This window comes from Microcebus murinus, chromosome 16 (genome assembly GCF_040939455.1).
Source record: "Microcebus murinus isolate Inina chromosome 16, M.murinus_Inina_mat1.0, whole genome shotgun sequence".
Taxonomy (NCBI): Eukaryota; Metazoa; Chordata; class Mammalia; order Primates; family Cheirogaleidae; genus Microcebus; species Microcebus murinus.
The window spans coordinates 40570130-40586128 of record NC_134119.1 but is presented as its reverse complement, the minus strand read 5'-3'; the positions used below and the strand labels follow the sequence as shown (position 1 = coordinate 40586128).

The following is a 15999-nucleotide window of genomic DNA, read 5'->3' as shown; positions in this document are numbered from 1 at the left end:
CTGTGCTTGGCTGACTCCCCAGCTGCTCTGTAAGAACCGTGTCTGGTTCATCTTTAAGTCCCTGACAACGAACTGAGTGCCAGGCACACAGTAGGTGCCCAGCAAAAGTTGACCTACCTCTTCCAGGCATGGGGCCTTAGAATAAACACACCACACAGTCATGTCATGAAGATAGTTCCCAGCACCATTATCCAGGCTATATATGGAGAATCTCATGTTTCAAAAGGGAATAGTCTATGGTCCAAAGGACAGTTTATTTAAAACAGGTGACAAGGTATAAGAGGAGGAAGGAAGGAGAACAATTCTAACATAAAAGCACACAGGAAGCATCTCAAACCTTAAAAAAAAAGAAAAAGGAGGGGGGCAATGGAGGAAGCTATGTCTCATACATATACAAACTGCTGACCTCAACTGATTATTTACATCCCAATCTTACAAAATAGCATTTCAAGTCAGCGCATAAGCCAGTGCTATTAGTTTTTGTTACAAAAAGTTAAAGCTACAAACTTCACATTTTTAACTGTACATCAGCAACAGTATTTAAGCTTTTGTTTTTTCCAAGTTGGTCCGAGTGCAAGCTGGTGGAAGAGATTCTTTTTCCAAACACAAACAAGAACATGTGTTCCAAAGACAATGAATATAATGATCCTGATGAAAACACAAACACAGTGCTTAAGAAAGGGTGGGGCGGGGTGGAGGTGTGGATTGGGCAGGAACAATTTTCTAGTAAATGAGGAGCTGCAATCTTTAGAGGCAACATGGTATGCTAGAAAGGACACTGGAATAAGAATCAGAAGACCTGGACTTGAATCCTGGCCCTGCTGTATTCTAGGCCACATGACCTTGAGCAACAGTCTTTACCTCTCTGAGCCTCAGTTTCCTCATCTGTAAAGTGAGGACAATAATACCTGTATCTCCCAGAGCTATTAAGTTTCAACAGATAAAGGGCTATTCGGATTATCTCTTTCTTCTTGAGTGAGCTTTGGTACTTTGTATTTTTTAAGGAATTGTCCATTTCATTTATGTTGAAATTTTAAGCATAAAGTTGTTCATAATATTGTTATTAGCTTTTTAATACCCATAGGATCTACAGTGATATCACCTCTCTCATTCCTGATATTGAAAAGAGCTACAGACTTTTAAATGGTATAATAAATTTCTGTTATCTGGTAGGTGCTCAATAAATGTTTCCTAAGGCAATCTGTTATGGCCAGTAGTGGGGGAAAAAAAAAAAAGAAAGAAAGAATGTTTCCTGAATCAAGATCTATAGTCTCAAGGAGTCAAGGCTGCAGTTCTTCAGTTGCTTCACATGAATGGATTTTTTTAAAGACACAATTAGGGCATCACTTCTTCGAAGCAGAGAACAATGGAGAGTCTCAGAGTTCCCCGGAAGCTTGAGGGGAGGCTCAGACAATGACTGAAGCTCAGAGCTCAGTGAAAGCAAGCTGATCTATCTTGAATTCAGTATTCAAGAAAAATATTACTAGGACTTGCTCCTCTGCCTTTTAGTCACTAGAAAACAAACACACCTTGTCAGGAAACTTCTCTGATCTAAGCAAAAGGGCTCTGTCTAGCTAGACTGGCGAGCAACAGACTTTGTTGGACCAGCACATTAGGTGCACGCATGCTTGAAACAAAATAAACTCTGGATCAAGGTTTATGGTCCAAGAATATTTACGGGGAAAAACTGAACTTTCTTTTACTTGGATCTAGCTTAGGGAGGGAGAAAGTGGGCTTTCTCTTCCCTGTCTGGCCAATGGCTAAGTTCTTTGTTTAAAAAAGAAAGAGACTGAGACAGAACTATTAATTAGTACAGCAAATGGCATGAGGGTATGCATGCTTAATGATTTGGTTTTTAAAACTCTAACTTGGCTGTCAGATTTGACTATTAATTCAGCTGTTTTGCAACCTAAAAATGCCCAGTTAGAGTTATTAGTCTATGCAAGAAAAAGTGGTCACTTTATTCTGCCTCAGGAAGGAATCTTTCCCTCTGAACCCATTTCTCCATCTGTGAAATGGAGATGAAGTACGTAACTCACGGGGTTATTGTTAAATTTGGACCCTACCTCGCTCAGTGCTAGGTGTATAATAGGTGGTAAGCAAATAGTAGCTACCCTTTATTATTCCAGCAAGATCCTCAAATTATCCTCTATTTTCTGTATCTGTCACACGACTACTTCAGTGGCCAAGCCCTAAAAACCAACAACTGCCTCTTGTATTTTTTTTAAAACTTGCTTTAATTGCAAAGAACAGAATCTGGCCACAGAAAAGGAACATTCCCTGCCTTTCCATTGATTCCTAGGCTTAGGGAGCAAAAGCAATTATGGAGTCAATTTACAGTGTCCTAAGGTGCAACCCAGTCATGGCTCCCCTAGCTGAGGGAAAGAGATATTAGGAGAAAATAAACAAATATTCATCTTTCCCAAGTGTCACACAACTTTGCTATGTGACTAAATGCCATGTGACCTTGAGCCAAAGTTGCAGGAGGATGGCCTGGTGCTGTCTTTTTGCAAAGCCCTCTGATCTGCTTCAGGTCCTAAATCTGCCTCCATGAGTGCCAGTCTACTATCTGGCAGATGCCACAAGGCTCATGGCTATGCTGGGACCGAATGATCTGGAACCTCTGAGGAAATTCTTCACAGCCAGGTCACTCACTGAAGAGGCAAGAGCAAGTTTCTGTCAGCAGGTTCTCTGGATGACTGGACCAAAACTGACACAGTCTCTTCCCTCAGAGAAGAGGCTGCTTGGCTCACTGGCCCAGGACTGAAGACTCTGAGTTCTAGTCCCAGCTCTTACTCGAACTGGCTCTGTGATTTGGGCCACGTCAGTTGCCCTCTCTAAGCCTGTTTTCCTAATCACACAAGAGGGTTAGGCCAGATGATTTCTATGGTCCTTTCCAGCTCTGACACGCTGTGTCTAGACTGAGCCTCCTGGGGAACAAATCTTAGTCTGAGTTTCATTTATCCTTTCCAGACCCCTTAGCAGTAAAAGAAAATAGTCACAGGTTTGAATGTGGGTCACAAAAGCAATGCCCTCTACCCCACTCTGTAAGGAATAAGGAGCAAAATGCCACGTGTGTGATTTGCACATGAACAATGAGAGTGTCAAAACCCTTTCCCTTTTGTGCACGGAGAACAGCCCCGTGTTTGCTGAGAGCTCCTGGTAGGCCTGTCCCCCCACTGGGTCATGTCTCCTCTTAAGGCACTGGGCGAGTGCAGATGAATGAAAGGCGCAGAAACAGCAAAGGCCAATTGCAGAGAGGATGCCAGGCTTCTCCTGGGACTCAAAGAGTAAACACGAACTTGAAGCTTGCCCTTGGACATCACCAGCTCCAGAAGCCGGTGGTGACCATACAAGGCTGAACCCATGGTGAAAGGACCTAATTTTTAATTGCAGCCTTGCAAAGGGTGAGGTTGGCTCCTGGGACTCAGTGACTCCCTAACAGCCTCACGGTGTCCTCTGCCCTCATGTTCCACAGTACCATAATCTTATGGAAAAGAGGCAAATTGTTTCAAACTGTACCTGTACAAAGATGCCACCACACTGAGTGGGGAATCTATTTATAATTTATATATATATGCATATTTATATATTTTTAAAAAGTCTTCCAGAAAGAACAATCGAAAGCTATTGGGAGAATAAACACAAAAAGACAATGTAAAACTTTCCCAGCTATCACTCAACTAGGAGTCTCTGGTTCCTGGGGTTTAAAACTCTGAGTTAAAAGCGCCAATATGAATCCTTTGAAGTAATGCACCTGACCAACATAACTACATCACGGCGGCATGCTGGCCATCAAGGTAGCCCTTCCCACTGGCGCATGTTCCTGAGTTCACAAAGGTGCTGTGGAGAAACAACAGAGCAGAAGTGCTGGCTAACAGGCGTGAGGCGTGCGATCCCGAATTCACCAAAGGCCTGGGGGCAGCCCGGCCTGGCCTTGCTTAGAAGTTCTGCTGCCGCCTCTTCTTAGCCTCGATGGCATCCAGGATCGGCTGCCGCTTGGACTGGTACTTCTGCCGGATCTCTTCAATCTCCTGCTCCATCATGGGGTCTAGGGCCAAGAGCCTCTTCTGAAGGTCCTCCACTGTCCAACTCTTAAGCTAGAAGAGAAGTGGAAAGGACAGTCACGACAAAGCCAAGGCTGGGGGCAGCACAGCAGAGAAGCCCGGGCCTCCCAGGCACCCAAAGGGAAGGGAGACAGAGGAGGGCAGTGTGGTTGGACCGCATGTGGGGTGGCAGTGGTTGGAAAGTGACAATTCCTTCTAATGAACAGCACACCTCAAAGCTTTCCTACACAATTTATTCCTGGAAGAGTTCTAAGTGCTAACCTCTGATTTAATGAGCTCTGACCAGAACCTTAATGAATAACACTTTCACCTCCCCTATCTTTTAAATTAATTAAACATAGATTGTTAGGACATTAAAATAACAGTAACTTGCTATATATAAAATAATGGCTGCCTCCCAGTTCTTGTCCTACTCATAAAGGCAAGAGCCTGGACAGTGGCCATCTCTCTTTCAGGACACCACACCACGGAGGATGGATGCTGACTAAGGATCAGATGCTCTCCCCCATCCCCTGCCTTTCCACACCCTCACTGCCTTGGCACTATCATGCTAATCACCACTAACACTGGGGGCTAATTATATGCCAGGCACCACTCTAAGCCTCTTGGGAATACAGACACAACCCATGGTAGAGGTGAGGGGAGGAGGTGGGTAGTTGGAGAAACCCTGAAACTTCTGAGATTAAGTTTCCATCACCCAGAGGAAAAAAGGACTTGATATATAAATTAATACTCATGGCCAGCACTTATATAGTGCTTTCTATGTGCCAGACACTAAGTGCTCTACATACACTGATTCATTTAATCTTCGCAACAACCCTATGATATGAAGACATTATCTCCACATTACCGATGAACAGGCCAAGGAAGAGGGTGGCTAAGTAACCTGTCCCTGGTCTCCTGGCTAGTAAGTGGCAGAGTCAAGACGCAAACTCAGGCAGTGTGGCTCCATGCTCTTAGCCAGTATTACAGAAGAGCAGACTAGCAAAGTTTTAGAACTAAACTTATGTTTAAAACATGGCTCTGCCTGTTAAATGTCATGAGATTCTGGTAAGTTATTTTACCAATCTCTCCAGGCCTTCCGCATCTATAGAAAGGGGGCAGCAGTGCTGCATCACGTGTATTATAAGAATCAAAGGAGACCGTGCTGTGGGGATCTTAGCATGGTGCCTGGTGCAGTGTGGACTTAAGGATGGCAGTGGGTATCATAGCCTCTCTCTTCACTAAAGCCCAGGAGTGCCCCCGTGTCCAACCTGTGTCTGTAGCTGTGGGGCAAGTGGCTCTGCTGCCGCACGTGTAGATCCCAAGCACGGCCAGTCTTGGCTGGTGGGGTGGGAATGAATGCTGACATTATCCACATCGGGTGGGCGAAACTTCAACCGGTTTAATAGGTACAGTGTTTCAAGAACTCAAAGGCTCCCCCAAGTCTTACAAGTGGTCTGCTGTGCCCATATTTAGAAAATCACCATCCGTAGCCCCTCCCGAGGCCTCAACAGGAAAGTGGTACAGAAGGTGGGTGAAGGAACCTCTTTCTGTCCACCCTTTCTTTTGGGGATAGGGTGTGAAGTGCTACAGTGGCCTCCCAAGAAATGGTTTAGTGACCTGTCACCACAGGAATTTTCCTTGGCCTGCTTCCGAGAGCTTGTCTGAGAAGTGAAAAAGCCTAATAGTTCAAGATGAAAGGTTCTTTGTAATGTGAGAATGGAAAGACTTGAGAATGTGGGGAAATGCTGGAAAGTTGGGCTAAAAAAAATGTACCTTCCTTGCCAGGCTGTGGTTTTATACCACCTTAGAGGTTGGTGTTCTTGGCCCAGGGACACCCCAAAGAGCGCTCAGCTTGCCTAGTCTTTAGCATTTCAATTCCTTTTCCAAAGAGAGAACTCCCAAACCTAATACTGAATGTTACTGGTAGGTAAGAACTTAATCTTTGGGATCTCAGATCCTAAATCTGTACTGGCTGTGTACCACTTGAACAGTAACTTTACCGCTTGAGCTTCAGTTTTCTCCTCTGGAAAACAGACAATAGTAGTTCCTCCACTCCTGGGCTGTACTGAGGCTTAGATGAGACAACGGGTGTGATGTTCTGAGCTCAGAACTTCGTTTAGTAATGTGTTGGGCAGATTCATGTAAGCATTCCATAAATGGTAGTTACCACTCTTGCTATTGTTGCTGTTATTCATGTCATTGTTATTGTTGACATTATTGATAAGTCCCTAATCTTCCATAAACAAGCTGCTCTTATAACCTCTGATTCAAGCTAGAATCAAGCAAATAAAAAAGAAAATATTCTACTTGATTTCATGCTAGCAATGCCCAAAGGCTGGCGCTTCCCACAAAGCCCATTAACTTATATACAGATTAACAAAATATTTTCCATCCATTTATTTATCAAATATTCATTGAACACCTACTATGGGTCAGGCACTGTTTGAGACACAAAAGATACTTCAGTGAAAAAAACGAAACAAAAATCATTGCCCTTGTGAAGCTTATATTTTAGTGAGGCCAGGAAAATAACAATAAACACAGTAAATTAGTAAATTATTCTTATATTAGAAGGTGCTTTGGGGAGGGGGAAGGAAAAACAGAGTGAAGGCAGGGGAGCTAACAATTGAGAGGGCAGACTTGCTTTTCATTCACCCATTAGGATGAAAAGTAAACTAAGTTACTGGAATTGCAACAGCTTTCTAACTCATCTGCAACTTTGGGCAAGCCCCTTCTCCCTACTTAGACCTCAACTTCCCCATGTGTAAGAGAGGGCTGACTGGATGATTTTAGAGGGTTTTCCAGACTCGATGTTTCTCGGTATAGGATCTATGGATCACTACATCAGAATCACTTATTACAAACACAGACTCCTGAGCCCCCACCAGAAGATACTCAGACTCCCTGGAGGCGAGGCATAGGACTCAAAGCAGCTATTCAGGTATTTCTTATAAATCTCAAATTTGAAAAGTATGATCCTACATCTTCCTTCTTGTTTATCTGTTAGTAAAATTCTCACAAAAGTAACTGCTGCCTGTCTCTGGTCCAAGGCTTCTTCCAGGGTTCCAATTTCTAGGCAGCTTTGCTGTCCTTGATTCTAATCCGGGGGCAACATTTGCCCTTGCTTTATCTCAGCCACCTTCAGACTAATTTACGGTTTCCATAAGGCCTTTGGGGCTTAAGTTACACCTGACCTATTAGAACACAGCCAGCAAGGCACTGCTGATGACTCGGTCACACCATCCAGATATGGATTTTTGTGAAAATCAAGCTCAGACGATGGTTTTATGGCGCCAAGTATAGCATTTCACCTTCCTGGTCCTTGGTAGCATAAATAAGTTTCAAATGGTATCTTGCAGTAAACTGTGGTTCTACAGTTTTGCAACAGCCAGCATCCCAAAGAAGCAAATTCTCAAACTAGCCATGCAGGTAGCTTGAGCTATGTTCACTAGGCAAGGGAAATATCACCATTTAGTATCTCATCTATCCCCTAGGATTAAACGTCCTCTCTACACCGAGAGTCCCACATTTATATCTCTAGCCCAGAATTCTCTGAACTCCAGATTCATACATCCAAGTCAGATGCTACTAGATCATCTCAGCCCCTGATTATCTCATGGAATCTGCAACTTAACACAGCCAAAGCAAAACTCTTGAGCCCCATCTCTCCCTCAGCCCCAAACGTCTTCGCATCTTAGGAATGCACCAGTGCCACCATCCTTCCAGGTGCTCAGAATCACCCCGACCCTTCCCTTTCCTTCACCAGCAGTCCTATCGATCTTATCTCTGAAATACTGGCACCACTCAAACCCAACCACTTTTTTTCCACCTCCATCTACCTCATTCCAGGCCACCATCAACTCACAGCAACAAACATAATTAAAAATACACAAATGAATCCAATCACATCACCCTATGCTTCCAACTGCACTTAGAATCAAATCCAACTCACCAGAGACTACCAGAGCCAGCCCCCACCCCCCTCCAACTTCATGGCCTACAGCTGTCCACTGTGCTGGGGACCCTCCAGCCACACTTTATTTCAGACCCTCAAACAAGCCACACATTTTCTGGCCTCAGTGATCTAAGGAGTTAACGATCCTTTCGCCTTCATAGCTCAGGCCCAGTTCTTCCTTATTCTTTAGGTGTTAGCTCAGATGACAACTCCTTGGAGGATGCAAGCCTTTTCTGACAATCTTATCCAGAAAGGTTGCCTCTTCTCCATTACTATCTCAGTCCCTTATTTATTTCCTTCCCCCCAAATCGTGCACCTTATAATTATTTTTACCTATTATTTTTACCTTCTTTTACTTGTCATCTCTCTTACTAGACAATAAATTCTATCGTGGAGTGACCTTGTCTCTCTTGTTCACTCTGCTAATCATAATACTGGTTGAAGAAATGAATAAATTGCCCTTCATTTCTAGTCAAGTAATAATGAAAGCCACCGAAACCAATGGAGCGAGCTCACACTGAGCAGCACCATGTGCAACAGGGTAGGTGCTGAGAGGACCCGGTATAGAACAGGAAGTAAGTTCTGCTCTCAAGGGACCTTTAAACTTAAAGGTGATTCCCACCAACATTCTTTTGAAATCAAAAGAAACCTCTGCTCACCTAATGAAAATGTCTTTTCTTTCTTTTTTTTTTTTTTTTGAGACAAGTTCTCACTCTTACTCTGTTGCTCCAGCTAGAGTTCAGTGGATTATAGCTCACTGCAACCTCAAGCTCCTGGGCTCAAGCGATCTCAGCCTTTCAAGTAGCTGGCACTACAGGCGTGCACCACCATGCTCAGCTCATTGTTTGTAAAGATGGGGTATCGCTCTTGCTCAGGCTGGTCTCAAACTTCTGGCCTCAAACAATCCTCCCACCTCAGCTTTCCAAAGTACTAGGATTACAGGTGCTGCGCCAGGCTTGTTTCATGCTGACTGATAAGAAGCAGATCTCTAGTCCTGGGTCAGTCATCTCTAAAGGCATGCCCATTTTAATTTTTTTTTTTTTTTGAGACACAGTCTCACTTTGTTGCCCAGGCCAGAGTGAGTGCCGTGGTGTTAGCCTAGCTCACAGCAACCTCAAACTCCTGGGCTCAGGCAATCCTCCTGCCTCAGCCTCCCGAGTAGCTGGGACTACAGGCATGCGCCACCATGCCCGGCTAATTTTTTCTATATATATTAGTTGGCCAATTAATTTCTTTCTATTTATAGTAGAGATGGGGTCTTGCTCTTGCTCAGGCTGGTTTCCAACTCCTGACCTTGAGCAATCTGCCCCTCTCAGCCTCCCAGAGAGCTAGGATTACAGGCGTGAGCCACCGTGCCCGGCCCCCATTTTAATTTTTTATTCAGACAAAAAATAATTCCCACTATAAGAAACTGCACTTTGAGAAGAATGAGATCATCAGAAAATTAACAGACACGATCCTTCCGGACAAGATGAAATAAATGCCAACCCTAGAGCCACAGCCTCATTACTTAAGGTGGATTATGCTAAAGGGAACAGACCAAGCACAAGGATTTCTGACTCTTTTTCTGGGAGAGGTCACACAAGGAGGGAGAAACTAAAATAAGCCTCTTAATCACAGCTATTTAGAATTTCCTGACCACTTGAAGGCTAATCAACACATCGGTCTTGGGTAAATGGAAAGGGATGGGCTCTAGTCTGAAAGACTCCTGCCAACATCAGTAACACTGCTGATGTTCTGTGGTCGCACTCACCCACTATTATCTAATAAACACCTAGACTTCACTCACCATTGCCTTTTACCCAGGCCGACGATGTCGCAGGCCTGTCAAAGGACATCAGAGCAAGTAAAGGCAACAACATGAGCATAGATGAGATTTCTCTGAAAACATGTGGCCTCTGGAAATGTGTTTTATCTTAAAGTTGACCTTTTTAAGTCTAAAATTCAGCCTCATTGTAGCCTGCATTCAGCAGGATACAATGCTGTCACACTCTTGGATTCTACATATAGACATGGAAGAAGTATGCTAATTACTTCAGTATTTGCCGTGTGTTAGGTGCTAAACTAAGTGTTTTACCTGCACTAGTTTATTTAATCAATCTGTAAGGTAATTATTATTATTATCCTCCTCTTATGAGGTCAATGGGGATAAGAGTAGGCAAGTAATTTAACCAAAGTGATACAACACGGAATTGGAAGAGACAAGGAATTGGAAGAAAGCTGAAGGGCTTCTGGAAATGGGGCCATGTAAGTGAAAATGTGGATGCCTGGAAGAACTGTGAATTTAGGTGACATTAAATATGTCAGACGGCCCTCACATTCAAAAAATACCACTAGTGGTGATGAGTGACTTTAAGAAAGTGACTTGTCCTCCCTGGGATTTAGCTTCTTCGCCTATAAATTGGGTGTGCTGTCCATTTTGCTGCCTTTCTTCGTGTGAAATTACCAGGTATTTACTACGTGCGTGGCACTGCTGAGGTGCAGTGGCTCGAGGTCGCTGAACGTGATTCGAATCAAATCAACCAACCTGGCAGCTGTACGAGGCCAGGAACACTGCTGCGCAGCATGAATATAAAGGGCAACGTATCTGTCAGAGAAGCAGCTAAGTTTAGGGGGCAAAAGTACTGGCTTTAAGTCAGACAGACCAGAGTTCCATAGGAGGTCGGCCCTTGGTAGCTGGATGTCTTTGGGTAAATTATCCAATATGTGCCTTGGTTTCTTCATTTTTCAATAGAGGACAACAGTATTTATCCTACAAGGGAAGCTGTGAGGTGTGGAGGTATTGGTAAAGTATATAACATAGTGTCTGGTGCATACCAGAAAGAAAATGGGTAAGTGGGAGCTACCGCCTTAAATCTGTTTTTTTAGAAAATGGAGGAAATATGTAACATAAATAGTAGCCACTATTGCTGTAAGATGAGCTCACAATATGGACACATACCACAGACACAGAGGCATCTTCTAGTGAACTCTATGTGAGAAACCCCAAATCACATCAATCTGGCTTATTTCCTCTGGCCCAGACCACACCAAATCCTCAGACTGCCTGCATTAGTATGAAGATGGAAGGCCAATGGGAACTGATTCTTCTCAAATAGCCTCAGCAACTGTGAAATTCTGAATTACATCGTGTCAATTTTGGTTGCATAACTGGCCTGCAGACCAACTGGGAAGCCCCAGCTGATGTTTCATCACAGGAATTACAGTGACAATTAGCGTACCTTGACTCAGCAAGGTCAAGTGAAACTCAACACACAAGAACGTACAGCAGAGTCACCCTGCCTTGGCAATGAGGCCCACGGTAAATGCAAGCAGGTCTGGCCCGTATCCAAGGTACAGTATATAGACCTGTTTCAAGGTTCTGCTGCTAGAAACCCTCACACCTCAGAAGTCTATTGTGCAAATGGTGTAATGAGATGTCCCTAAAAACCTTCAAGGAGAGACTTGCCAAAGCTTTTAAGGACAAGCTTCAATTCCATCCATATTGTACATGAACACTCACAATACTGCCTCCAGTGTCACAAACAGGATTTCACAAACACAACAACCTTTCTGGATGGGTGAGTCAAACCGATTCCCTATCACACGTGACATTTTATTGTGACCAAGAATGAGAAGAGGCGGCTGGGCACGGTGGCTCACGCTTGTAATCCTAAGCACTCTTGGGAGGCTGAAGTGGAAGGGTGGCTTGAGCCCAGGAGTTTGAGGTTGCTGTGAGCTAGGCTGACACCATGACATTCTAGCCCAGGCAAGAGAGGGAGACTCTGTCCCAAAAAAATAAATAAAAATTAAAAAAAGAATGAGAAGAGAAGACACCTTTGGAATTTAGCAAGGTGACAGGGAAGCTTGATAGATGCTAACAAGTCAAATGAAGCCACCAACAAGCCATCCCATACGGTCAACATCAGCCACAAGAAAGCCAGCAAAAGCATAATAAAGAAAACACACAAGGGTCAGTCAAAAGGCATCTAGAACATTGATTTTAGTTCCACCGAAGATATTTACCCTTTCTTGATGTGAACTTGTCTCTATCTAGGAGTGGATTCTAGGCTGGGAAGAGGTGACTCCAGTAAGATGAGATTCTCAGGTGATGCAGTAATGACGAGGGAGAAGGTAGCTAAGCAGAAAATCAAGGAAGCTGGCAACCAAATCACAACTTGTGTGGATTAAGCAAGAACCACACCATCAATTTCAGAAGATCTTGCTCCTCAAATGAACCTTGTAAGAATTTTAATGAGAGATTTCCTCTGATTCAAATTATGGTCATGCCAAATTATTCTTCCATCAGTTCCCTATAACATCTTCCTAATGCTCTTCCAATAAGGAGGAAACACAGCAAAACCATTATTGGTTAACGATTACTTTAATCCCATTTGGGGTTTATGATTACTTCAAATCAACACATGGAATTCCTGTAATCAAAATTCCAACCAAAGAAAACATGACTGCATGTATATAAAATATTTACCAGGAAGACTGGGGTGAAATGCAGACCATAACCCTGGGTAGAACAAAGAAATGTGACTCCAAGTAGGCATGGCAATGTAATGACAAGGTCTCATAGAAGACTGGCCTCAAACAACTGAAGACTTGGCCCACCAAGCCTCACACCTAGAGAGGGCTCAGTAAATACTGTATGTACGTGTGTGCATGTGTACGTAAAGGATATGACTTGGTAGATGGCAAAAACAAAAACACAAAAAGCAAAAGTTTTCTTCTTTAAATCACAGTATTTTACTATAACACAAAGTGCTTGCATGATGTTAGTTGTTTGTAAACACAGTAGTCCCCCAACCATGGGTGGGGAGGATGTGCTCCAGTGGATGCCTGAAACTGCAGATAGTACCAAACTCCATCTAAACACTATGTTTTCTCCCATACATACATACATACCTATGGTAAAGTTTAATTTATAAATCAGGCAAAGTAAGAGATTAACAAACAAGGAGGCATTTTACAGTTTCCCTTTGGCAGATCTGAATTGCCAGCATCACTACTCTTTTGCTCTGGGGACATTATTAAGTAATACAAGGGTTACTAGAATGTTGACACTGCAATACCGGGTCAGTCGATCTGATAAGCAAGACAGCTGCTGGGTGACTAATAGGTAGGACGGTGTGGATATGCATGCTCCGGGCAGGATGGAGCAGGACGGTGTGAGATTTCATCACATTAATCGGAACCTCACGCAATTTAAAACTTCTGAATTGTTTATTTTTGGAATTCTCCATTTACTATCTTCAGACCACAGATGACTGCGGGTAACTGAAACCACAGATTGGGGGAGGGGACCACTGAAATTGAAAATCATTCTTAAACTTACAGGACAAAATTAATTTTTGCATGCTTAGAATTTACTCCAACTCTATTCTGGCATGAACTTTTACAATTTACTCTAAAAAATCACATTGGACCTATTTTGTTTTGTTTTTGTTCTGTGAGGTTTATAATACCCTTTGGCTAAAGGTAATACACTTTTGACCTAACTAGAGTTTTTCCTATCTTGACTCTGATTCTCCACAAGGAATCACCATATCCCCAAATAAAAAAAAAAAAAATTTTAAAGGGATCCCCAAAGGTATTACATTGCTAATAATAAGCATTACATCGTTAACTATAAAGATGTAGCCAGCACGCACTGTGTCAGGGTCAGGGATAGGATGATCGAGGGGTGTGGATGAGTAAAAGTGGGACAGGAAAAGTACATGGCAGGCTCCCTTCATGCTAGACGTGGAGAGAATTGAGGTAGGTAAGTCATGAAAACAAACTATAGTCTGAGGCATTTAGTAAGTGCCAATGATCATGAACAGTAATTAGAGCTACTCTTAATTGAATGTTATGTACTAGGCACTGTGCTCAGTACCTTACATGCATTATCTCAAGTAATCCTTGCAACAGTCCAAGAAATAAGTAGTATTACCCCACTTTTACAGAGGCAGGAACTGAGGCTTAGAGAGAGAGAAATATACCCATAGTCCCAGAGCTTGTATCTGGATAAGTTAGGACATGAGCTCTAGTGCCTCTGCCTGCAAAGCCTGGCCGACTCTGAGTCAAGGCAGTATGTGCTACAGGAACTGGGAAAAGTATGAATCCCTGTGGTCAGTCTCTGAGAGAAGGATCTTATCTTTTTATATATTTATAGTACAGAGAAGTGGTTACTCTGATTCAGGGAAAGGTCTGAATGTTAGAGCTTTTAAAAATGAAACGCAAGTTTTATTTCTTGTAACACATTTGAGACAGAGAACTATTTAATAATAAAATCAGGTTAAATAAATCAAAAAGACTTAAGAGCTCATCTGTCAATTTTACCAATAACTACTCAAATCTCTTCAGGTGTCATGTTTTTCCACGCTCCCTTGCTTCTGCTGAATCTAATTCTGTCTTCTGCTTAGGGGACGGCCTATTCAACCCACAGCTCACCTCAAACTCCAACTCCTCTCTCAACCCCAATACTTTTTATTTTATGAAAATGGAAGCTATTTGAAAGCAGAGATTATATCTAAGATATTTTCAGAGAGTCAGGACAGCAAAAAATAATTCTTAATAAATATTTAATAAAGAAATATATATTTAATCCTTAGGCCTCTACTTGAAAATGACATACTAACATTTTACTGAGTCCTCTCAATCACTGGTAAGACACTGAGCTTTCAGAAGCTTTGAAAGTATGTAATCAATACATAAGCCCAGGAGGATAATATAAGTTTGTTAAATAAGGTTGTGTCAATTACTCAAAAGTGACCGATACATGCCAAAATAAAAAATGAACAGCTCATCCAGTGTCTTGATTGAAATAAAGTTACAAGGAAAAATGAACATAAAAATTCACTATAGTTCTGGTTTATGACTGCTCTTTAAAAAGAATTCTATTTTAAGAGTACAGTAGTCCCTCCTTATCTGTAGTTTCAATTACCCTTAGTAACTGAGGTCCAAAAATATTAAATGGAAAATTTCAAACTAAACAATTCATGATTTAAATTGTGTGCTGTTCTGAGTAGCATGATGAAAGCTTGTGTTGTCCTGCTCCATCCCACCCAGGAGGTGAATTATCCCTTTATCCAGCATATGCACGCTGTACACACTACCTACCCGCCCATTAGTTACTTGGTAGCCGTCTTGCTTATCAGAGTGACTGCTGTGGTATCAGTAGCAGTGCCTGTGTTCAAGGAACTCTTATTTTACTTAATAATGGCCCTAGGTTGGGTGTGGTAGCTTACACTTGTAATTCTAGCACTCTGGGAGGCCAAGGCAGGTGGATTGCTCGAGGTCAGGAGTTCAAAACCAACCTGAGCAAGAGTTAAGACCCCGTCTCTACTATAAAAAGAAAGAAATTAATTGGCCAACTAATATATATAGAAAAAATTAGCCAGGCATGGTGGCACATGCCTGTAGTCCCAGCTACTCGGGAGGCTGAGGTGGCAGGATCGCTTGAGCCCAGGAGTTTAAGGTTGCTGTGAGCCAGGCTGATGCCACAGCACTCACTCTAGCCTGGACAACAAAGCGAGACTCTGTCTCAAAATAATAATAATAATAATAATGGCCCTAAAGTGCAAGAGTAGTGATGCTGACCATTTGGACATGCCAAAGAGAAGCCATAAAGTGCTTCCTTTAAGTGAAAAGGTAAAAGTTCTTGACTAATGATAATTTTAAAAAATCACGTGTGAGGTTGCTAAGACTACAGTAAGAACCCATCTTCTACCTGTGAAATTGTGAAGAAGAAAAAAGAATTCATGCTAATTTTGCCATCGCACCTCAATCTGCAAAAGTCACAACCACGTTGTGTGATGAGTGCTGAGTTAAGATGGAAAAGGAGGCCAAGCGTGGTGGCTACACCTGCAATCCTAGCACTATGAGAGGCCAAAGCAGGAAGATTACTTGAGGCCAGGAGTTCAAGACCCGCCTAAGCATGAGCAAGACCCTATCTCTACAAAAATTAGAAAAATTAGCCAAGGATGGTGGCTCATGGCTCTAGTCCCAGCTACTCAGGAGGAT

At 42.8% G+C, this 15999-nt stretch overlaps 1 protein-coding gene across 1 annotated transcript in view; it reads right to left on the bottom strand.

The window, feature by feature from the left end:
- Positions 1 to 235: 235 nt before the first annotated feature.
- STK4 (serine/threonine kinase 4) overlaps positions 236 to 15999 on the bottom strand; it is a 90274-nt gene continuing 74510 nt past the window's right edge. Inside the window, exon 11 of the mRNA XM_012780476.2 lies at positions 236 to 4100. Within this exon, the coding sequence (XP_012635930.1) occupies positions 3942 to 4100 (159 nt within the window). The 3' untranslated portion in view covers positions 236 to 3941. The remainder of the gene's footprint in view (positions 4101 to 15999) is intronic.